The sequence below is a fragment of the Micromonas pusilla genome, assembly GCF_000151265.4.
Source record: "Micromonas pusilla CCMP1545 genomic scaffold MICPUCscaffold_4, whole genome shotgun sequence".
NCBI lineage: Eukaryota > Viridiplantae > Chlorophyta > Mamiellophyceae > Mamiellales > Mamiellaceae > Micromonas > Micromonas pusilla.
In genome coordinates this window covers 70,812-91,631 of record NW_003315885.1, presented here as the reverse complement: position 1 = coordinate 91,631, position 20,820 = coordinate 70,812, and the positions used below count along the sequence as shown (strand labels likewise).

Genomic DNA, 20,820 nt, shown 5'->3' with positions numbered 1-20,820 from the left:
CGAGCGAAGATGTATAAGATACAGACAGGACTGTTCAGTGAACGAGCTACGCACGTTATCGATTGTTATTAATGACCTTACTTTAATCACGCGCCGCGCGCGCGAGACGACGGGACGGTCGGCGCGCTCACATGACCCGTCCCGCGTACGTCGCCCTCGGATACCGCGCCCGCAACCCCTCCCACTGCACGAACACGCGGTCCGCGATCCGCGAGTGGTACAGAATCTTCCCCGTGAGGCTCATCGTCTTCGCGCGCGCGATGGATTCAACGTACGCGACGGCGATTCGCTGAGGGCCGTTCCATACAAAGCGATGTCGGGGTGGAGTTGAAAGGCGTCAGAAACGGAGTTGAAAGGCAACGCGGGCGGGGATTGAAAGCGAGGTGTGGGCGGAGAGAGACGACGGCAAAAGTCCTTAAGGATCGGCGTTCACCACGGCGACGCGGTCGTATGGGGACCAGTGTATAGAACGCGCCTGATCGCGGCGCCCTCCCAGCGTAAAGTGCCCAACGTTCAGCGCCCACGCGGCGACGCACACGGGCAGGCACGTCCCCGGCCCGTTGCACAGGATCAGCTCCGGCCACTCCTGCCGCACGACGCGAAGCGCGACCCACAGCGCTCGGAGCGTCGTGAACGCGGACGTGACGAACGACTGCGACACCTCGCGCGCTCTCGGGACGACGCGCGTCGAGTGATCCGTCCACCGCGCGAGATCGTCGTCCGTCACGCCCTCCTCCGCCGCGAGCGCGTCGCCGACGCTCGCCTCGTGCGCGTCCACCTTGGCGGCGCTCGTGACGTCCGTGTCGCCGAGGACGTACGTCCTGGGGTGGTATTCGCGCGGAGGGAACGCGGCGAGCGCGGCGAACATCTCCGCGGTGTGCCCGCCGCTGCCGAGCACGATCAGCGTTCGCCGCGGCGCGTCGTCGTCGCGAACGCGCGGGCCCGCGGGGATGGGCTCGTTCCAGACGTACAGGTAGAAGACTTGGAGGAAGAGGATCAGAATCAGGAGGGGGGGAAACCAGAACATGAGGACGACGAGGAGGTCGCGCCAGTCCTCCATCGCGGCCGCCGCGTCCGTCCAAGTGACGACGTCGAATCGATCGATGACTTCACCGCGCACAGCTGTGAGAGAGTAAATTAATCACTACGACGCCTCCGCCGGCCGGGACGGGATGAGCCACGGCGTCGCGACGCCGCAGCACCACCCGAAGATCCTGCGGCACGAATCGAACGGGAACCCCTCGAGCAAGTTCGCGCCCCCCCATCGCTCCTCCACGCGTTTGATCTTCCCCGCCTCCGTCGCGTCGCCCCGCGCGTCGGATCCGTCGCGAATCTCATCGCCCCCATCGCCGACCGTCGTGACGATGATGTCGCTGCGCACGACGACGCCCTCCTCGCCCCCTATGAACGGCAGCGAATACCTCACCTCCGCGCGCACGACGTACGACGTCGCGCTCAGCGGCGCGATCTCGAACGGCGCCTCCGCGCGCGGCGCGAAGAAGCGCAGCGCGCGGAACGCCTCGGTCACCTCGCCGACGCCGACGCACGCCGCGGCGGGGTCCTCGAAGACGACGTCGCGCGCGAAGTGCGCGGGCGCGACGACGCCGCGGAGGTACAGGTCCTCGACGACGCGCCGGACGTGCGGCGCCGCGTTGCACTCGACGCACCGCTTTCGGCGACGTCTGGGCGGCGGCGGCGGCGGTGGCGGCGCGTCGTCGCCGGCGCCCGAGCCCGCGCGGCGCACGAACCATCGCTTCTCGCGCGAAGCTGCCTCTCGCGCGTCCTTCTCCGCTCGCTTCGCCGTGAGGCTCGCGATCGTCCTCGCCTCCTCCTCCGCGTCCACGCGCGCGCCGAAGACGCCCTGGCCGATCGAGCATCCCTCGACGACGGCGAACCCGGCGAACACGCGCGCGAGGAGCCCGAGCTTCGACGTGACGCGCGCCATTCGATTCTGACGGGAGCCTACGACGAGTGCGACCATGCAGACTCGTTCCGCTCGCTTTCGTCCTTCTTCATCGCGAGATTTTGAAAACGTCGTCGTCGTCGTCGTCGCGTTCGTCTCTTCTCGGCCGCTTCCGCGCCGTTCCGCCGCTCGTCACGAAGCGCGGGCTCAAGCTCGCGCTCGCCTCCACGACGAGGACCAGGCACACGAACACGAGCTCTGCACCCCGCCGTGCCGAAAATGCTCGCGCAGCTCGCCCACCGCGACGACTCGGACGCGGTGGACGCCGCCGCCGCCACCGCCGCCGCCGCCGCCGAGAGCGCGTTCGCGTTCTCCTTCCCGGGCGTCTTCGCCGCCGACGCCGACGCCGGCGGCCGCGCGACGCCGTCTCCGCCTTTCTTTTTCTTCGCCGTCGGCGGCGGCGGCGCGACGGCGTCCACCGCGTCCGAATCGTCGCGGCGGGCGAGCTGCGCGAGAATTTTCGGAACGACGCGCCTCGCCCACGCCGGCCACCGCCGCGTCGCGACCGGCAGCGTCTCGGAGTGCAACAAAAACGCGCGGATCGCGTCCGAGCCCGCGCTCGAGCTCGCGCACGCCCTGAACTCGTCCACGCTCGTCAGCCGCCGCGGCGGCGGCGGCGGCGGCTTCGGTCCTCCTCCTCCTCCTCCTCCTCCGCCGCCGCCGCCGAGATCGTTTTCGAGATGCGTCGAAAACGCCGTCGACGTCGCCAGCGCCGTCGCCGTCTTGTGCCCGACCCCTTCCAGCCGACACAGCGCCTTCACGAGCGCCTCCAGCGGGTCGTACTCCGCGGACTCCACGACGCCGCCGCGCTTGCACGCCTCGAGCTCGTCCAGGGTGTACAACGACGCGAGCGCGCGCATCGTGACCGGGTCGCTGAATCCGAAAAACAGCGGCCCGCTGAGGGACATTCAATACAAAAATTGGTCATCGGTCAGTTGAAAGACAATGCGATCAAATGTTGAAACCGAGCTACAGTATGGGTGAAATACAGTACGTTTGTATAGAACGCACCTGATGCGCGTCTTCAAGTTTTTCCGCACGCACACCGCCGTCCACGGCTTGGTGGGCGACGTCCCGACGAACGTCTCGCCGGACTCCTCGTCCGTGACTCTGAACACCGGCCCGGTCTCGCTCCTCTCGATCGTCATCACGAAATCTCGCCCGAAGTGCGTCTTGCGCGCGACGTATCCGACCGGGTAGGCGTGATGAAAGAGGCACCCTCTCGAGGACCAATACGTGGGCGCGAACGCCGCGCGATGCACTGACAGTATCGATACAAAAACATTTCACCGGTCAGTTGAAAGGGGACGCGATCAAATGTTGAAACCGACGGACGGGTCGGGTGAAAAACTTAAACTTTGGATGTTTAACGCACCCGACCCGAGCTCGAGGACGGTGACGCCGATGGACGCGAGCGAGAACGGCGCGACGATCGCGGAGGACGGGTCGTCCGCGGGGTCCGGGAACGGCAACCCCCTGCGCTTGATCTCGCCCTCGCCCGCGTCGGACTCGTCGTAGCGCGGCCGCTTCGGCGGCGCGCGAGCGACGGCGTCGACGTCGTCGGCGCCCTCGTCGCCGTCCGCGGCGACGCCGCGGAGGCGGCGCGACGCGCGCGCCGGCGCGCCCGCCGCGCCGCGCTTGAGCTTTTCGAGCGCGCGTCCGCGTCGCAGCCGAGGCCCGCGCGCGTCGCCGTCCGGGAGCGCGCCGCCGCCGCCGCCGGGGCGGGTCTCCGCGCCGAGCCCGGCCGCGGAGGCCATCGTCGCGAGCCCGAGCTCGGCCATGCGTCGCCGGTTCGACGCGATCCTCCGCGCGCGTTCCGCCTCGTACGCGCACATCTCGTCTGTCGCGTCGGCGGGGACGAGGTCGCGCGTCTTGGGGGGCATGGCGACGTCGAGCGTCTTCTCTCGCTCGACGTCCTTCGCGACCGCGCGCGCGCGCCGCGGGATCTCGCGCGACGCGCGTTGTTAAGTGCAGTGCGGGAAGTTCGGCGTCTTGTGGACGGTTATTTTTTTCGATCGACGACGTTCAAATTTCATCAGATCGCGACGCGCCGACCGCCCACGCCCGCGCGCCCACTCCGCGCCCGCGCCGCCGCCTCGCCTCGCCGCGCGTCGTTATCGCTTCGACGCCATGACGACCCGTCCCGCGAGCGACGTCGTCGCGGACGACGTCAAGCGCGCGCGTCGCGAATCCTTCGGCCCGTGGAGCGACCCGAGGAAGAAGTACCTGTACTATTGCCCGCAGATGAGAGACCTCGCGCATGCGATCGCGGCGCAGCCGTCGTCGCTGGAGATCACGCTCGGGGAGATCTCGTGGAAGAAGTTCCCGGACGGGTTCCCGAACCTGTTCGTGGACGGCGCGGAGAGCATCCGCGGCAAGCACGTCGCGTTCCTCGCGTCGTTCAACAACCCGGAGACGATATTCGAACAGATCTCCGTCATCTACTCCCTCCCGAAGATGTTCATAGCGTCCTTCACGCTCATCTTGCCCTTCTTCCCGACCGGCACCGCGGAGCGCGTGGACCGCGAGGGCGAGGTCCCGACCGCGGTGACGCTCGCGCGCATCCTGAGCGCGATTCCCGCGAGCAGAGGCGGCCCCACGAGCGCCGTCATCTTCGATATTCACGCGTTGCAGGAGCGCTTCTACTTCGGCGACTCCATCACGCCGTGCTTCGAGACGGGGATCCCGCTGCTGCTCGCGGCGATCGACGCGCTGCCGGACAGGGACGACGTCGTGATCGCGTACCCGGACGAGGGCGCGATGAAGAGGTTCCACACGTTCTTCGAGGGGTTCGAAGAGGTGGTATGCACGAAAGTCAGGCAGGGGGATAAACGGATCGTGACGCTGAAAGAGGGCGAGCCGAAGGGGAAGCACGTCGTCATCGTGGACGACTTGGTTCAGACCGGCGGCACGCTCGTCGAGTGCGGGAAGGTGTTGCAGAAGCACGGCGCGAAAGCCTTGAGCGCGTTTTGCACCCACGGCGTGTTTCCGAACGAGTCGTGGAAGCGATTCTCGGAAGGCGCTGCGAAGGTGAGACTGGTTCCCGTACGACCCCGTTCGCGATGTGAACGCCGTTTCTTAAGGACTTTCCCCGTCGTCGCGCTTCGCCCGCGCTTCCCTTTCAACGTACGTTTCGTTTGACTGGTGAGACGCACGATTGACCGACGCGTTCGTTCACTCCGGCGAAGGGGATGTTCGAGAGCTTTTACATCACGGACTCGTGCCCGCAAACCGTGGAGGTGGTCCAGGGCGTGGAGCCGTTCGTGGTGATGTCTCTCGCGGGGAGGATCGCGCACGCGCTAGAGATTTAAGGCGGGAAACGGCAGAGGGAGGGAGGGAGGAGGATGAGGAGGAGGAGGAGGTTCACTGATATTACACGCGTAGCTCGGACGTATCCATATTTCAACTGGAACGAAATTATTTACTATTTTTTTGCTCGCCGGCGCGCGCGCGGACGCCGCGCGCGTCGGCGTCACAACGCCAAGGTGGACAGCGCGAGGGCGTTATCCGCACCACCGGTGAGGACGACGTCCTTCCCCGGGTGCCAGTCCACGCACGTCACGTCGCCTCGGTGCCCGGGGATCGTGTGCACGGTTCCCCCGCCGCCGCCGCCGCCGCCGCCGCCGCCGCCGCCGCCGCCGCCGTCCAGACGAACGAACACCGCGTGCGTCTCGCGCGAGCTCAGCGCGACGCCGGCGCCGTTCGGGTCCACGGCCATGCGTATGCGAATCGCCGCGCCGGCGTCCTTCCCCGCGACCCCGCACGCGCGACTCGCGTCGACGACGCGCGTCGGCGGCGCGCCGCCGCCGCCGCCGCCGCCGCCTGCCGTCCTAAGCGACCACTCCTTGACCACGCCGTCGCCCCCCACGCTGTACACGCTCGTCTGGTCCGCGCTGAACCCTAAACCGGTCGCCGCGACGCTTACTCTGCCTACCCCGCCGTGATCCCACGTCGTGATGACCTTGCGGCTGTTCAGGTCGAACAAGACGACGCGGCCGTCGTCGCTTGCGGCGGCGAGGAGCTTCGAGTTGTGATTAAACGCGAGCGCGTGAATTAACGGCGCGCCGCCACGTGTGATACTACTTCTGCCGCGCGGACCCATCGCGAGCGCGTGCATCGGCTCGAACCGTCTCGAGTTCCACATCGTGATCGCGCCGTCGCGCGCGTCCGAGGACGTCGCGCACGCGAACACGTGCTCCGTCGGCGACGACCGCACGTCGTCGAAATTTGGGAAATTCTCGTCGCCCGCGGCGTCCACCGTCACGCGTTTCGCGTCCACGTTCCACACGCGCAGCCCGCCGCCTCGCGTGCCTATGAGCAGCGACGACGACGGCGCGACGTTCGTATTATACGTAACGGCTGAAGATGAAGCGTTACCGTCCCCGCCGCCGCTCCACTCCACGACCTGCACCTCTCGGCCGCAGTGAATCGTCGCGTTTCGCGCGCGCGGCGAATCCAACGCCTCGGCGGGCGTCCACACCCGCGCGGTGCCGTCCGCGCTGCCGCTCGCGACGTCGCCGCCGTCCGGGGAGAAACGCGCGCACGCGATCGCCGCGGAGTGCCACGATCGCGTCTCTCGCGAGGTCACCCTCGCGGGAGTCGCCGGCGGCGGCGGCGGCGGCGGCGGCGGCGGCGACGCGATCGAATCAGGGTCGTTCTGTACGAGCGAACGTCGGGGCGGAGTCGAAAGGCGTCGGGGGTGGAGTTGAAAGGCGTCGCGGTGTGTCGGGATCGAAACCGAGGGGTGATGGGCGGAGAGACACGCCGGGAGAGAAAGTCCTTAAGGATCGGCGTTCACCACGCGAACGCGGTCGTATGGGAACCAGTGTGAGATAGAACGCGCCTCGGACGCGTCGTCGTCGAGCCCGCCGCCGCCGATCCGCGCGGCTCGGTCTTCTCTCTCCTCGAGCGTCGCCCTGAGCGCGACGCACTCGAGCTCCGCATCGCGCGCGCGCTTCTCCAGCGCGCTCCGCCGTCGCCTCTCCTCCCCGAACCGCAGCATCGCGGGCGCGGGCGTCGCGCGGAACGCCTCCGCGAGGAAGTTGCGCGTCGACGCTCGCACGGCGTCGCCCCATCCTTTCGCGAAGTGCGCGCGGTACCGCGCGTCCTCCTCCGGTCGCGCGACGTAGCACACCGCGAACCACGCGTGCCACTCGTCGCTATTCGCCGCGAGGCGCTCGCCCTCGCGCGCGAAGAGCGCGTCGACGACGTCCTTGCGTCCGCGCCGCAGCGCGTGAACGATGAGGAGGCGGAGGATTGACGTCTCTAGCTTGGCGCACGCGGGCGCGAACGACGCGTCGAGGCGCGCGAAGAAGCGCGCGCGGAGGAGCGCGAGCGTGTCGCAGACGGCGCGGACGTCGAGCGCGGGGAGGTCGCGCTCGAAGAGCGCGTCCGCGACTCGGTCGCACGCGTCACCGCGCGCGACGTCGGCGTCGGCGTTCGCGTTCGCGGCGGCGTCGGCGTCGGCGTCGGCGTCGGCGGTCGCGCGGAAGAGGAGATCCGCGCGCGCGTCCGCGTCGAACGCGCGCAGCGCGGACGTGAACCCGCGGAAGAGCAGGTACTCGCGCACGAGCGCGTCCGCGTGCGGGACGTGGTCCAGGGGCGTCATGACGACGTCCCCGCGCCGAGAGACGGAAGCGCCGCGCGCGCGCGCCAATGCCAAGCGGCGCTCGGGTAACAACGAGTGTTTTGCCCTCTCGGCGCCGAGCGTGGTACGGAAGTACGCGTACGCGCGTACGGACGTCGTACGGGCAATCACCCTGGGGTGGCGAACGAATTTCATTGGCCAGCGCCGGATCCTATCGCTACCCCTCCGCGAAGAAAGACACGACGACGGGAACCGCATCCGACGCCGGCATAACCGCACACGCACCGCGTACGCAGCTCCACCTCACGAAAATGGCCTTCTCCCTCGCCGCCTCCACCTCCACCTTCGCCGGCGCGAAGGTCGCGGTCAAGCCCGTCGCCGCCCGCCGCGCGTCCCGGTGCGTTCCCCGGCGATGGATTTGATTTCCGCGCGGCTTTCCGCGACCGCGCTTTTCACGCGGGACCGAAGAACCCGGCATCGCGCGCGGGTCGCGCCGGAGCGACGCGCCTCCGCGCGCGATCGACGTCGCGCGACGATCGCCGCCGATCGCGCGGGATTCGACGCGCGCCGCGCGCGCCGTCTCGCGATCGCGCCGATCGACGCGCGCGTCGCCGACGCGCGCGCGGCGCGGCCTCGTCCGCGCGTCGCCGACGGCGAAACGCGCTCGCGTCCGTCGACCGATCGATCGATCCGTGCGCTATATTTCCAAGATCCGTCCGACCGACCCTCACCCTCACCCTCCCCGACCCCATCGAACGACGAACAGCGCGACCGCCGCCAAGGCCAAGTACGGCGACGAGTCCGTGTACTTCGACCTCGGCGACGTCGAGTCGACGACGGGCGCGTGGGACGTGTACGGCGAGGCGTCCACCGCGCGGTACCCGGGCCAGCAGGAGGCGTTCTTCGAGAAAGGCGCGTTCGTATTCGCACTGGTTCCCATACGACCGCGTTCGCGTGGTGAACGCCGATCCTTAAGGACTTTCTCTCCCGGCGCGCGTTTCTCTCCGCCCAGGGCCCCTCGCTCACGATCCCGACACACCTCGACGCCTTTCAACTCCGCTTCTGACGCCTTTCAACTCCACCCCGATATCATCGCTCGTACGGAACGACCCAAAGCCGCGCAAGGGCTGGGCCGCCGCGAGGCGATGTACTCGTTCCTCGCCCTCGCCGGTCCCGCGGCGTGCCTCGTGTTCGGAGGCAAGGGCGCGAAGGACGCGAAGCTTCCGATCACGGTCGGGCCCCAGAAGGAGGCGCCGCTCGGCCCCCGCGACAAGCTTTAAATCGATTCGGTTCGATCGTCTTCGCGAATGCGGAATGATGATGAATTCGGTTTGAAGCGCGCGACGGCGATCCGCTCGACGCGACGCGCGGCGACGCGTGGTCGAGCGGCGGGAGAGACGGCGAGCGACGAGATGGGGACGTGTCGCTCGTTTGTCGTGACGACGCGCGGTCGAGACTGTATGTAGAGAGAAATACACTAATAAACCCTCATAACTCGACGTGGTGGATACCTCCGCGGTGGGTCTCGCGCGCTAATCGCGCGGCGACCGACCCCGCGTCGCGCGCTAACGTCGCGTGGTACTCCCGCGTGTCCTCGTTTCCCTTCGCCGCCTCCTCGAAGAATTCCGCGAGCGCCTCGAACGCCTCGGCGCCGCCCGCGCGCCTCGCCGCGCGGTGCGTGCTCGCCGCGCTCTCTTCGTCGTCGCCGGCGTCCGCGTCCAACGCGGCTCGCACGGCGTGCATCGCCTTCTCGCGCGCGTCCGCGCTCCCTCCCGTCGTCATGTGAATCAAGTGCGGCATCGCCGTGTGCTTCAGCGCCCTCGCTTCTTTGTGATGAATCTCGTCGAAGCGAGCGCCTTCGCGGGCGTGCTGCTCCGGATCGGGCGACGCGAACAGATCCGCCGCGAGCGTCGCGGCTTTCACGCGCAGCCCCGGGTTCGCGTTCGGGTGCAACAGCTGCAACAGCGCGGTCGCCCCCCCCGCCGCGAAGAACGACCGCCTGCACACGTGGTCGTCGCGCACCATCTGCGACAGCGCGAAGAACGCCTTGCGTCGTCGAAGCTCCGGCGCGCTCTCGTTGACGGCGATCGTCGCGAGTTTCGCCTCCACCGAGTCGTATGCGTTGACGTCTGAGGCGCGGAGGGTGTTTGCCCATACGAAGCGACGAACGTCGGGGTGGAGTTCAAAGGCGTCAGAAGCGGAGAGTTGAAAGGCGTAGCGGACGGGGATCAAAACCGAGGGGTGATGGGCGGAGAGAAACGCGCGCCGGGAGATAAAGTCCTTAAGGATCGGCGTTCACCGCGCCGACGCGGTCGTACGGGGACCGGCGCGAGATACGTAGAACGCGCCCGAGAGATGATCGACGTCGCCGTGCTTCCCCCCGTGCGCCGCGTTCGCGCTCTTCGCGAGCGCGATCCTGTGCTCGGACTGCTCGCGGTGCTCCGCGCCGTGCGGCGGGTGCTCGTGCCGCGCGTGGTTCGCGGACGAGTAGATCTTATTCGGGTCCGTCGCGTGCCTGTCGACGCGGTGCTTCCTTCTGCCGCGACGATCGATCACGACGGCGTCCTCCGGCGCTCGCCACGCGTGCGTCATCGCGCGCACCCTCGGGTTGTTGCTCAGCGCGACGCCGAGGGCCTCCGCGGCGGCGGCGCCGACGGCGTCGTCGTCCTCGTCGTCGCCGACGCGCGTCGCCGCGCGAACGAGCGGGTTCAACGCGCCTGAGGGTCGAGGGTCCATGCGAGCGAACGTCGGGGTGGAGTTCATAGGCGTCAGAAGCGGAGTTGAAAGGCGTCGAGGTGTGTCGGGATTGTGAGCGATGGGCCCTGGGCGGAGAGACACGCCGGGAGAGAAAGTCCTTAAGGATCGGCGTTCACCACGCCGACGCGGTCGTATGGGAACCAGTGTGAGATAGAACGCGCCGAGCACGTGGAGATCGTTCGCGTTGTCCACCGGCCGGATCAGCTCCGTGAGCGTCTCGAGCGCCTCCAGTCGCCGCTCCACCGGCGCGGTCGCGTCCGCGTACACCGCGTGCGCGAGCTTGATGTACGTCTGCTCCGTCGGGTGCGCCGCGAGCGCGTCCAGGGCTTCGCGGACGTCCGCGCGCTTCTGGGACAGCTCGTCCTCCGTCCATCGCCGATCGACGACGCGCGCGCTCGACGACGACGCGGAGAAGGGGTCGGGCAGGGAGCCGCGGTCGCGGTCGCGGTCGCGGTCGCCGCCGCCGACGACGTCTTCGCCGTTCTTGACCTTCTCCGCCATCTCGCGAAGGCGCTCCGGGTCCGAGTGCTCGATCGCCCAGTTGAAGAGCTCCTGCATGGACATCCGCGCTTCTTCGCCGCCGCCTTCGCCGTCGGTCGTCGTCGTCGTCGTCGCGGACGACGTACCGAGATCCCAGTCCTTGACCTCGCCCACGGGCTGGACCCCCCCCGCGCGCGTCTGCGCGGGCGCGACGGCGAGGACGACGGCGAGCGCGAGGACGAGCGCGCGCCCGAGCGCCGCCATCGCGCGGCGCGTCATCGTATCGTCGGTCGCGCGGACGGGAGTGCGGTCGTCGCGAAGCGAACACCGCATGCATGATGAGAACTGAAGGAAAAAACCGCGCGTACGTGTTCGGGCCAATAAGCGCGCGGGCCGCGGGGGCGTCATCACAACGCCTCGCGCGCGCGACGGCGATGTGGCTTCGCCGCGCGGCCGCGGTCGCGTGGAGCGTCCCCATCGCCATCACGTTCAACGACGGCGTCGCGTCCATCGCGCGCGTCCCAGACGTCGGCGCCGTCGGGTGCGACGACGCGCGCGCGTCCGCGCGAAGTAGCGCCGGATCGGCATCGGAATCCTCCTCCTCCTCCTCGTCTCGATGCGAGCCATCGACGACGGCGTCGGACGGCGGCGAACCCGCGCCGTCGCCGTCGCCTCAACACTGCTACGTCCTCCTCGACCGGTTCCGCGCGCGGAGGCACATGTGGCGCCGCGGCCAGGTCGTGCACCTGCGCTCTCCCCACGACCCCGACGTCTCGCTCGCGCAGCGCCTCGTCGCGCTCGAGGGAGACTGGGTCACGCGACGCGACGGCGGCGGCGCGGTGGTGAAGATCCCGAAGGGGCACTGCTGGCTCGAGGCCGCGCACGTTAGTAAGGAGCTGGAGCTCGAGGTGGATGCGGCGGAGGGGCGCGGAGGACGGCGTTCCGCGGCGAGGGGGGGGGGATCCGGACCCGGAGACGGCGCGGCGATCGCGGCGGATGACGTCGGCGTCGCGCCCGTCGCGCTGCTCGACGGCGTCGTCGCCGCGGTCGTGTGGCCGCCGAGCCGGGCGGCGATCGCGAGGCGCGCGCTCTCGAGCGATCGCGTGCTGATGCGCGCGGAGCGCGGGACGGACGGGCACGAGTACTGATGATAGAAGACTAGCTATAAGTAGAGGACTAGAGCTAAGGCGCCGACGACCGAATTGAATGAATGTTCATCACGTGAGCCCGCGAGCCCCCGGAGAGCGCGGCGGCGGCGGCTTCTTCTCCTCGCGTCGGAAGTATATCGCGTTCGCGGTCGACAACGCCGCGTACGCGAACACGTGCCACGTCGCGTGCAGCAGCGGTGCGTCCGGCCAGATTTCCTCCGCGGCGAAGAAGAAAGCCGCGCCCGCGGCGGCGACGACGTGCGACCCGTATTCGCCCGTCGCGAACGACCAGTCCGCGCGTCTCTCATCATCTCTCGCCCCCTCCCCGCGCCCCACCACGCGCGGGTCCCCCGCCGCGCGGTCGAGCCGCTTCTTCCTCTTCCCGCCGCCGCGCCGGCGCGCCCACGCGGCGCGGAAGACCTCGCGCTCGACGAGCGCGCAGTGCGCGGCGCTGACGAGCAGCGGCGTCGCCGGCGCCGCCGCCGCGGAGACGACGAGGACGGGTCTCGGGACGTCGCATCGAAACGCGTCCGAGGCGACCGTCGACGCGAACGCGATGGAGGTGAAGTCCGCGTGTCGAAGGAGCGCGCGCGTCTTGTGGTTCCGCCGCGGCGCGAGGTGGTACGCCGCCGCGAACGCGCCGACGCCGAGCAGCGCGCGGCCCCATCGACGCGTCGCGCGGCGTCCGTCGTATTTCTTCGCATTTACATTTCTCGTCGTCGTCGTCGTCGTCGTCGAATCGTCGTCGTCGTCGTCGTCGTCCGCCGCCGCGCGTCGGAGCACGTCGAGCCCGCACGCGAAGAACGGGACGCACGTCGCCGCGTTCGCGACGCGCTCCAGCGCGTTGGTGTCCGTCCACCCGGGGTTCAGCTCCGCGGCGAAGAGCGCTCGGGCTTTTCGCGCGATCGATCGATCTCCCGCCGCGCGACGAGAGGCGCGCTCGCCGCCGTCGTCGCCGCCGCCGTCGTCGTCGCCGCCGCCGCCGCCGTCGCGGGTTTCTCCGCGCGCGGAGGAGGAGAGCGAGAGCTGGAGTATCTCGCGCAGCGGCGGCGCGCGGTGCGTCGTGTTGAGCGCGAACGGCGCCATCGCAATGCCCCGGGCGTCGCGTCGTCGCGTCGAGCGCTTCGTGCCGAGTTTCTCGGACCGATCGCGACAGGATCGCCCCGCGGCACTCGTCGGTGGCGCGCCGCCGCCCGCCCGCCCGCCGCGGTCCGTCTCCGCGATGAACGTCCACGCGATCGCGTCGCGCGCGCGCGCGCCGGTTCGCGTCTCGCGCGCCGGTTCGCGTCTCGGCTCGTCGTCGCGCGCGGCGTCGTCCGCCGCGCCGCGCGACCGCGCCACGTCAGCGGCAACGTCCGCGGTTATATCGTCGAAGCGCGCGCCGCGCCTCCTCCGCGGTGGCGTCGCGACGCTCGGGGCGCTGCCGTCCTCAGCCGTCGTCGCGATCGCGACGCCGTCGTCGCTCGCGCCGCTGGACGACCGATCGCCGTCGCCGCGCGCGCCGACGACCGCGACCGGCGGTCGTCGTCGCGGGGACGTCGTCGTCTCGCGCGGACTTCCGATCCCCATCATCGGTGGCCTATTTACGCCGCCGGTGCTGGCGGTGATGTACGTGTTCGTCTGCATTCGGTTCTGGCTCGGGTACAACAAGACGAGCTTCACGGAGAAGAACAAGGCGATGATGGTCGGGCTGTGGCCGGTGCTCGCCGTCGCGAGCGCGTCGTTCCGAGAGAACCTGAAGAAGGCGGCGTTCTAGCTAGCTACGTGTTACGAGTAGAAGGAGAGATTTTTTCATCTCGCGACTCGCCGCCGTCGTGTACTCGTACGGCCGCGCGCTTCCTTCTCACGTGCTCCCAAACTCCGCGAGCCACTCCATATGCCGCTCCACGTCCTCCTTGCTCACGCTGGGGGATATCCGCCGCAGCGCCTGGGTCATGTCCGACATCGTGATCGGCGCGGCCACCTCCTCTCGGCTCATCGCTCGAATCTCCTCCGGCTTCTTCCCGACGATTTTCCTCCGCATCCCGCACATCGCCGCGTCCCTGCACACGTTCGTGATGTCGTCGCCGCTGTACCCGTTCATGGACTCGCTGAGCGCGTCGAAATCGACGTCGTCCGCGACCTCGACGCCGCTGACGTTGATGTTCACGAGCGCGGATCGCGCGGCGCGGTCCGGCAGAGGGATGTAGATGCGCTTCTCAAGGCGTCGTCGCAGCGCCTCGTCGATGTCCCACGGAAAGTTCGTCGCAGCGAGGACCATCACGGGCGCGGCGGTCGACGCGCCGTCTTCCCCCCCCCCGCCGCCGCCGCTGCAGCCGTCGATCTGGACTAAGAACTCGGACTTGACGCGCCGCGACGCCTCGTGCTCGCCCGCGGCGCCTCGCGACGTGCACAGCGAGTCGATCTCGTCGATGAAAATCGTCGACGGCGCGTGCCGTCGCGCGAGGTCGAACAAGATTCGCACCATCCGCTCGCTCTCGCCGCGGTATTTCGACGCGAGCGTGGAGGAGGAGATGTTGAAGAACGTCGTCCCGCACTCCGTCGCGACCGCCTTCGCGAGCATCGTCTTCCCCGTGCCCGGCGGCCCGAACATCAGCACGCCCTTCCACGGCCGGCGGATGCCTTGGAAATAATCCGGCATGAGCAACGGCAGCACCACCGCCTCCTCGAGGAGCCGCTTCGCGTCCTCGAGGCCCGCGATGTCGTCCCATCGCACGCTCGGGGATTTGTCCAGGATATCTCTCGAGAGGCCGTCCGCGAGGTCGCCGTCCGGGCCGACGTGTTGCGGCGCGTTGCGCGCGCCGCGGTCGTCGCGATCGCGCGGGGACTTCAACGCCGCCTTGGCGCCGCCGCCGCCGCCGCCGCCGCCGTGATGCTGCTGTCCCGCCTTCCCGGCTCGCTCCGACCGCTCCCGACGCGGCCGGCCGTATCCGGAGGACTGGACGTGCGCGAGCGACGTCGCGCGGTTCGATCCGCCGTACCCCCCGCCCCCTCCCCCTCCCCCGCCCCCGCCGCCGCCGCCGCCGCCGTCGCCCGCGTTTCGTCGCGCCCACGCGGGGAGCCGATCGCTTCCGCCGCCGCCGCCGCCGCGCGCGCCGCGCGGCGTCGGCGTCGTGCTCGGCGGGCGCCACACGTCCGGGTCGACCTCGTGCGGCGGCCGCGCGTCCTCCCGCGCGTCCGCCGCCGGCGCCGCGCCACCCGCGCCCCCCCCCATCCACGTCAGATCCGGGGGCGGCGTCGCCCGCGGCGCGCGCGACGGCGATCCCGGGAGATGGATGAACCGCCCGCCCTCGCGCGATAGCGACGGCGACGACGCCGTCCCCGGCCGCGCGCTGAACACCGCGCGCTCGGCGGCGAGCGCGGCGACGGACTCGAGCTCGTCGTTGAGCTGCGACTGCGCGCCGAGCCATCGACGCGCGCGATGCGCGTCGGACGCGGACGCGCCCGCGCCGCTCGTCGCGCCGACCGCGCGGCAGTGCCGCGCGACCTGCGAGATGACGCCCTGGTAGTACACCCGCGCGGTGTCGTAATCGCCGAGCATCGCGTGCTCGCGCGCGATCGTGAGCTGGTCCGCCGCCGCGTTCAGCCCGGCGAGCGACATCGCGCGCGACGGCGACGACGACGACGACGCGCGCGCGGGGGATGTAGTGGACGCGGTTTTCAAAACGTCGCGCGTTGACCGGCGACAGCCGTGTCGTGAGAGCTCGTCCAAGAATAATACAGTACGGCCGTCGCGTCCGCGCTAGTGACTACCGCGCGCCCTCATCACTCGCGCTTCTTCGCCTTCGCGCCGCTCCGACCGCCGAACACCGCGTACCGCCCCATCCCCCCCGCGCGCGTCAGCATCAGACCGCCCCCGAGCGCGAGGTTGGTGACGAAGTGCAGACGCGCGTGCGCGGGGCGAAACGTCCCCGGCGCCCAAAATCGCCAGCGACTCGGGGTCGTTCCATACGAGCGAACGTCGGGGTGGAGTTGAAAGGCGTCAGTTGGAGTTACAAGGCATCGAGGTGTGTCGGGATTGAAAGCGAGGGACCCTGGGCGGAGAGATGCGCCGGGAAAAGTCCTTAAGAAACGGCGTTCACCACGCCGACGCGGTCGTACGGGGACCAGTGTATAGAACGCACCTCCACGCCTCGCCCCACAGCGTCCACGACAGCGCCCACGCGGTGAACGCCGGTCTGTACCCGATCGCGAGCGGCGCCGCGAGCGCGAACTGAAGAAGAAGCCAGCTGTTATCGTGCGCGTCGACGTGTCCGCGTCCGCGTCCGCCGGAAGCGGGCGCGGCGGGGGCGAGCGCGCCGCGCGCGACGACGCGACGAATTTGCGTCCAGCCGACGAAAAAGAGCGACGCCGCGATCGCCAGCCGCGCGCACAGAAGCGCGAGGCTCTTCCTCTTCCCAGCGGGTCTGATCGCGTCGTCGTCGTCGCCGCCGCCGCCGCCGCCGCCGCCAAACCCTAACCCTAACCCTAACCCTAACCCTAACCCTCCTCCTAACCCCGACGTCGTCGGACTCCGCGCGCCGCCGCCGACGCCGTCGAACGCGTCGAGCAACCCTCTCGCGCTGCCGCCGCCGCCGCCGCCGCCGCTCTTCTCGTCGCGCGCGCCGCGAATCTTCTCCCGACGCGCGGACGCGTGGACGACGAGCAGGCACGTCGCGCCGAACATCGCGAGCTTCTTCATCGCGAGCTCGTTCGGGTTCAGCGAGACGAACCACGGCGGAGCGCCGGCGAAGAACGCGTCGGCGACGACGCGGAAGGAGTCGCGGACGTCGTAGAGAAGCGCGCACGCCGCCGCGCGCGTCGGGTGCCGGTCGAGGAGCGTCGCCGTCGTCGCGACGACGAGCGCGAGCGCGAGCCACGGGATGCCTCCAGACGACGATGCTGACGTGGCGTATGCTGACATGGTGTCGTATGCTGTCGTGTCGTCCCGCGATTGGCCGCGCGCGCGGAGATACGCGCCCACCTTGTCCGCCGCGAGGTCGTAGTAGTACGACGCGACGAGCGCCCGCGCGATGAGAAACGCGTCCGCGGATCGGTCGAACGCCCTCGACGCGGCGATCAACACGCCCAACCGATCGCGCGGCGTCGCGCGCGACGCGCACGCGTCCTTCGCGACCGCCGCGACCGCGCCGAGTCGCGATCTGATGAGAGTCGTTCCGCGCGAAGCGACGAACGTCGGGGCGGAGTCGAAAGGCGTCAGGGGTGGAGTTGAAAGGCGTCGCGGTGTGTGCGTCGGGATTGAAAGCGAGGGGTGGGCGGAGAGACACGTCCGGACGCGCCTGAGCGCGGCTGCGAGGCGAAGACGCGCGCGCGACGCGCTGAGGCGCGCCTCGACGCGGAGCTCGAAGATCGCGTCCGCGACGCCGCCGCGCCCGCGCGCGCGCATCGGCGACCCGCCCGCGCGCGCGGACCCGGTCCCGCCGGGCCCCGCCCGCGCGCGGACCTTCTTCGTCAACGACGCGAGCCACGCGACGGCGGCGACGACGACGGCGAACGCGACGACGCGCAGATGCGCGTTCTGTGTCGCACTGGTCCCCGTACGACCGCGTCGGCGTGGTGGACGCCGATCCTTAAGGACTTTTGCCTCCGCGGCGTCGGCGTCGTCGGCGTCGTCGTCGTCGTCGTCGTCGTCGTCCGCGAGCGACGTGGTCCAGGGTTCCTCCTCCTCCTCCTCCTCGTCGTCGTCGTCGTCGTCCGCGCTCGCGTCTTCTCTTTCGTCCGAGCGAGGCGCGTCGTCGTCGTCGTCGTCGTCGTCGTCCGTCGGACGCGGGCGCGGGTCCGCCCACTGCGATTTACGGTGCTTCACGTCGAAGTAGTACGACCTCCCCGTGCTGTCCTCGACGTGATGCTGCCACTCCTGCGATGGCGTCGGCGGGGAGGTCGCGGGTCAGGAGGGACGCGCGCGATGACGGGAGGGGCGTCGGAGCCGCGGGGCGGATCCGCGTCCGATCGAATCGAATCGAGTCCGAATCGACGCGCGCGCGCGACGACGCACCGCGCCGTCGAGCGTGAACGCGTCCTCGAACCGAGCGTCCGCGCTGGACGCGAACGACAGGGTGATGCACGCGAGGAGGAGAATCGCGGACGCGACCGCGCCCGCGACGCGCCGCGCGAGACGCGCCATCGCGAGCGCGCGTTGGTCTTCGTCGTCGAGCGGAGAGAAAGTTCCAAGAGAAGTTCGTTGTTCGTTCTGTTCGCTCGGAGCGCGCGTTCGACCGACCACCCAATCTCGTGGTCGATACCAGTGTAATGTGCTTGGTTTCGGAAAGCGCGCGTACGAGCAAACAGCCCGAGAGATACGCGATTTCGTACTACGCGTCAACTTTCGCTGTGAGCCCTTCATTTCGCGTGCGCACGAAATCTAATTCCCCTGGACGGCGCTCGCTCGACCTCTGACGCTAACATCGCTCGCTAACATCACACCACCGACGCGCGGCTCTCGACGCGCGCGACTCGAACACGCACGCGCGTTCTTCCCGGAACGCTCGGAGTCGACGAACCGTCGACCGCTCCTAAAACGCGCACGGGTTCGAGACCCGGAACGCGTCGAACGAGGACGCTCGCGCCGCGCGAAGCGCGTTTTCGTCTCGCGGTAGGTCGCGCGACCACGCAGCATCGCCATCGCCGCGCGCCGCTCGTCTAAACGCGCGCCGAGGACCCCCGCGCCGTCGCGCTCGTCGAAACCGAAGCGCTCGAGAAGGATGGTGGAAGGAAAGAATTCGTCCGTGTGGACGGCCAAAGAAGACGCCGAGCTCGCGCGTCTTCAGGTGCGCGCTCGCCCTCGCCGCGCGACACGTCTCCTCTCAGCCGCTCCCGCGCGAGCGGCTGCGGTTGTTATTTCACTCCGCGGCGACGCGCGCGATTCCCGCGCGCGCGCGCCTCGAATCACGCCTCCCGCGCCTCGTGCTCACGCGCGCGCGCTTCCTTCGCGAATTCTCAGGAGATTCACGGGAACCGATGGGCGCTCGTCGCCGCGGAGCTCCCGGGAAAGACCGGACAGCAGTGCGCGCAGCGATGGCGACACAAGGTCAACCCGAATATAAAGAAAGAGAAGTGGACCGCCCAGGAGGACGAACTGGTGCGTCCGCGCGCGCTCCCTTGGCGTCGCGATCGCGCAGTTCCACGGAGTCGGTTCTCATCGCGCGCATCTTTCGACTCCGCGCGTTCGCGGGCGCGCGCGACGTCGCGTCGCGCGCGGCGACGCGCGCGAGATCGCGCGGCTGGACGCGAGATTTTCCCCGTCGAACGACGCAGGGCCGCGCGTTCAACGCACAGCTGTCGTCATCTTCATTTATTCTTCCGCGGCGCCCCGACCGCCCGCGCGCCGTCGCATCGCGCCGACCCCTCATATCTCACCCTCCATCCCCCCCTCGATCCCCCATCCCTCCCTCCGACAGCTCTCGCGCCTGTACGAAGAGCACGGCCAGCGATGGGCGGAGATCGCGCGCCACCTCGAGGGCCGAACCGATCAGCAGTGCATGGGCCGGTGGCGGAGGCACCTCGACCCGACGGTGAAGAAGGACGCGTGGAACGACACCGAGGACCACGAGCTCATGCGATTGCACGACAAGCTCGGCCCGCGGTGGAGCAACATAAGCAAGATGCTCACGGGGAGGACCGCGCAGCAGTGCCGCGCGCGATGGTTCCAGCTGTCCGCCGCGGAGGCGAGCGCGGGGGACGACGACCGCTCCGTCGCGTCGGCGCCGGACTCGCCGAAGAAGGGCGCCAAGGGCGTCGGGGGCGCGGGAGCGAAGCGCGGCGCGCGCGGGTCGACGCCGCCGATCTCTCCGTCCACGCCCGCGAACACGGACGAGTTCGACAACGGCGGGACGGTGTCGTCGAAGCGCGGGCACGGCGAGAGCGCCAAGTCGGCGAAGGGCGCCGCCAAGGGCGGCGGCGGAATCGGCGTCTCGCCGGGCGGGTCGCCGAATAAGAAACAGAAAACGCTGAAGGACGCGATCGCGCAGCGACGCGCGGACCGCGAGGGGAGCGACGGCGGCGGCGGGTCCTCGCGGTCGTCGGGGACGCTCGCGGACGGCCTCGGCGGCGCCAGACCGCTGACGCACCCGGAAGGTTTCGGCAACGGGGGCGGATTGGACATGCTCGCGATGCTCTACGCCGCCGCGGTGACGTACGAGCGAGGGTTCGGCGGCGGCGAGGGACAGGGCGCACAGGGCGGCGCGGTCGCGGTGCCGTCCGAGGTGAACGCGTGAGCGCTCGACCCGAGATGTACATACGCGGGACGCGGGAACGGGAACAACGGGATTCTTTGAGCCGTCGGGCGACGGCGGCGGCGGCGGCGACGACGACGACGTGCGCGCTTCGCGACGCGGCTTCTTCCACCGAACGCGGTGCCCGAGAACGAACCGATATTATCGTTCGCGGGCGACGCGCGAGGGAGGGGGGAGACGCGGCGCGTTCGACGGCGCGCGCGACGACGACGCGACGCCGCGACGGGGTATATATTGGGGCAGATGGGATTTTTTGGGTGGAGCGGGGGGAAGCGCAATTTTTTGCCGCGGCGACAGCACGCACGCAGGTGTACAACAGAACGACAAAACGACAACCTAGCGAGGAACAACACTAGACAACAACAACGATCCCGAGCATATCATAGCGGGTGACAAGCCGTGCTGGCCTTCTTTAATACATACGAAAGTGTTAAGAGAGAAACGAACGCGTCGCGCGTCACTCGTCAAATCGTTCGGCTAAAGGTTTTTTACAAACGAGGCGATAGGGCTACGAACGCGCGTGCGGATGCGGACAGCGCGAAGAGAGAGCTGCGACGACGACGACGACGACGACGACGACGACGACGACGCGGGACGAACGCGCGCGCGGCGCGGCGCGTCGCGCCGAGTCTGCGCATAAACAGACCCGGCGCG

At 69.3% G+C, this 20,820-nt stretch overlaps 14 protein-coding genes across 14 annotated transcripts in view; 6 read left to right on the top strand and 8 right to left on the bottom strand.

The window, feature by feature from the left end:
- Positions 1–47: 47 nt before the first annotated feature.
- MICPUCDRAFT_26128 (uncharacterized protein) lies at positions 48–1,061 on the bottom strand. The gene is made up of 2 exons (XM_003057539.1): positions 476–1,061; positions 48–289 (listed from the first exon to the last, which is right to left on the bottom strand). The coding sequence occupies exons 1-2, from the start codon at positions 1,058–1,060 to the stop codon at positions 128–130; spliced, it is 747 nt and encodes a 248-aa protein (XP_003057585.1). The 5' UTR covers position 1,061; the 3' UTR covers positions 48–127.
- An 83-nt stretch (positions 1,062–1,144) lies between these two features.
- MICPUCDRAFT_56920 (uncharacterized protein) lies at positions 1,145–3,846 on the bottom strand (the record flags this gene model as incomplete). Its single annotated transcript, XM_003057538.1, has 4 exons — positions 1,145–1,962; positions 2,100–2,860; positions 2,975–3,224; positions 3,339–3,846. The coding sequence occupies 4 exons, from the start codon at positions 3,844–3,846 to the stop codon at positions 1,145–1,147; spliced, it is 2,337 nt and encodes a 778-aa protein (XP_003057584.1).
- A 201-nt stretch (positions 3,847–4,047) lies between these two features.
- On the top strand, positions 4,048–5,389 carry MICPUCDRAFT_32755 (uncharacterized protein). Its single transcript, XM_003057918.1, has 2 exons — positions 4,048–4,993; positions 5,152–5,389. Exons 1-2 carry the CDS (start codon positions 4,094–4,096, stop codon positions 5,272–5,274), a joined length of 1,023 nt encoding a protein of 340 aa, XP_003057964.1. The 5' UTR covers positions 4,048–4,093; the 3' UTR covers positions 5,275–5,389.
- Positions 5,390–5,435: 46 nt separating this feature from the next.
- MICPUCDRAFT_39120 (uncharacterized protein) lies at positions 5,436–7,571 on the bottom strand (the record flags this gene model as incomplete). Its single annotated transcript, XM_003057537.1, has 2 exons — positions 5,436–6,620; positions 6,762–7,571. The coding sequence occupies 2 exons, from the start codon at positions 7,569–7,571 to the stop codon at positions 5,436–5,438; spliced, it is 1,995 nt and encodes a 664-aa protein (XP_003057583.1).
- A 258-nt stretch (positions 7,572–7,829) lies between these two features.
- On the top strand, positions 7,830–8,830 carry PSAH (photosystem I subunit VI, chloroplast precursor; the record flags this gene model as incomplete). The annotated part of the gene is made up of 3 exons (XM_003057917.1): positions 7,830–7,947; positions 8,317–8,462; positions 8,676–8,830. The coding sequence occupies exons 1-3, from the start codon at positions 7,862–7,864 to the stop codon at positions 8,828–8,830; spliced, it is 387 nt and encodes a 128-aa protein (XP_003057963.1). The 5' UTR covers positions 7,830–7,861.
- Positions 8,831–9,038: 208 nt separating this feature from the next.
- Positions 9,039–11,051, bottom strand: MICPUCDRAFT_39119 (uncharacterized protein; the record flags this gene model as incomplete). Its single annotated transcript, XM_003057536.1, has 2 exons — positions 9,039–9,679; positions 10,424–11,051. 2 exons carry the CDS (start codon positions 11,049–11,051, stop codon positions 9,039–9,041), a joined length of 1,269 nt encoding a protein of 422 aa, XP_003057582.1.
- Positions 11,052–11,221: 170 nt separating this feature from the next.
- Positions 11,222–11,935, top strand: MICPUCDRAFT_56915 (uncharacterized protein; the record flags this gene model as incomplete). The annotated part of the gene is made up of 1 exon (XM_003057916.1): positions 11,222–11,935. The coding sequence occupies one exon, from the start codon at positions 11,222–11,224 to the stop codon at positions 11,933–11,935; it is 714 nt and encodes a 237-aa protein (XP_003057962.1).
- Positions 11,936–12,004: 69 nt separating this feature from the next.
- MICPUCDRAFT_39118 (uncharacterized protein) lies at positions 12,005–13,021 on the bottom strand (the record flags this gene model as incomplete). Its single annotated transcript, XM_003057535.1, has 1 exon — positions 12,005–13,021. One exon carries the CDS (start codon positions 13,019–13,021, stop codon positions 12,005–12,007), a length of 1,017 nt encoding a protein of 338 aa, XP_003057581.1.
- A 136-nt stretch (positions 13,022–13,157) lies between these two features.
- MICPUCDRAFT_56913 (uncharacterized protein) lies at positions 13,158–13,728 on the top strand (the record flags this gene model as incomplete). The annotated part of the gene is made up of 1 exon (XM_003057915.1): positions 13,158–13,728. One exon carries the CDS (start codon positions 13,158–13,160, stop codon positions 13,689–13,691), a length of 534 nt encoding a protein of 177 aa, XP_003057961.1. The 3' UTR covers positions 13,692–13,728.
- Positions 13,729–13,778: 50 nt separating this feature from the next.
- KAT1 (microtubule-severing protein katanin 60kDa subunit) lies at positions 13,779–15,536 on the bottom strand (the record flags this gene model as incomplete). The annotated part of the gene is made up of 2 exons (XM_003057534.1): positions 13,779–14,830; positions 15,134–15,536. The coding sequence occupies 2 exons, from the start codon at positions 15,534–15,536 to the stop codon at positions 13,779–13,781; spliced, it is 1,455 nt and encodes a 484-aa protein (XP_003057580.1).
- A 477-nt stretch (positions 15,537–16,013) lies between these two features.
- MICPUCDRAFT_56911 (uncharacterized protein) lies at positions 16,014–18,278 on the bottom strand (the record flags this gene model as incomplete). The annotated part of the gene is made up of 2 exons (XM_003057533.1): positions 16,014–17,792; positions 17,931–18,278. The coding sequence occupies 2 exons, from the start codon at positions 18,276–18,278 to the stop codon at positions 16,014–16,016; spliced, it is 2,127 nt and encodes a 708-aa protein (XP_003057579.1).
- Positions 18,279–18,893: 615 nt separating this feature from the next.
- Positions 18,894–19,578, top strand: MICPUCDRAFT_8389 (uncharacterized protein; the record flags this gene model as incomplete). Its single annotated transcript, XM_003057914.1, has 2 exons — positions 18,894–19,013; positions 19,333–19,578. Coding segments are annotated over 2 exons (366 nt in total), but the record flags the coding sequence as incomplete, so codon positions are not given.
- A 508-nt stretch (positions 19,579–20,086) lies between these two features.
- Positions 20,087–20,605, top strand: MICPUCDRAFT_67051 (uncharacterized protein). Its single transcript, XM_003057913.1, has one exon. The coding sequence runs from the start codon at positions 20,163–20,165 to the stop codon at positions 20,520–20,522; it is 360 nt and encodes a 119-aa protein (XP_003057959.1). The 5' UTR covers positions 20,087–20,162; the 3' UTR covers positions 20,523–20,605.
- Positions 20,606–20,654: 49 nt separating this feature from the next.
- The window catches only part of MICPUCDRAFT_46920 (uncharacterized protein), a gene marked incomplete at both ends in the record, with an annotated part of 1,673 nt that continues 1,507 nt past the window's right edge, over positions 20,655–20,820 (bottom strand). Inside the window, one exon of the mRNA XM_003057532.1 lies at positions 20,655–20,715. Coding sequence (XP_003057578.1) covers positions 20,655–20,715 — 61 coding nt within the window. The remainder of the gene's footprint in view (positions 20,716–20,820) is intronic.

Bases quoted from the DNA above. Each gene is read 5' to 3' on its own strand.
- MICPUCDRAFT_26128 (XM_003057539.1), bottom strand. From the start codon at position 1,060: ATGGAGGACTGGCGCGACCTCCTCGTCGTCCTCATGTTCTGGTTTCCC. The intron at 290-475 runs GCGCGTTCTATA...AACGGCCCTCAG, and splicing joins TGGGAGGGCGCCGCGATCAG to CGAATCGCCGTCGCGTACGT.
- MICPUCDRAFT_32755 (XM_003057918.1), top strand. From the start codon at position 4,094: ATGACGACCCGTCCCGCGAGCGACGTCGTCGCGGACGACGTCAAGCGC. The intron at 4,994-5,151 runs GTGAGACTGGTT...ACTCCGGCGAAG, and splicing joins TCTCGGAAGGCGCTGCGAAG to GGGATGTTCGAGAGCTTTTA.
- MICPUCDRAFT_67051 (XM_003057913.1), top strand. From the start codon at position 20,163: ATGTACATACGCGGGACGCGGGAACGGGAACAACGGGATTCTTTGAGC.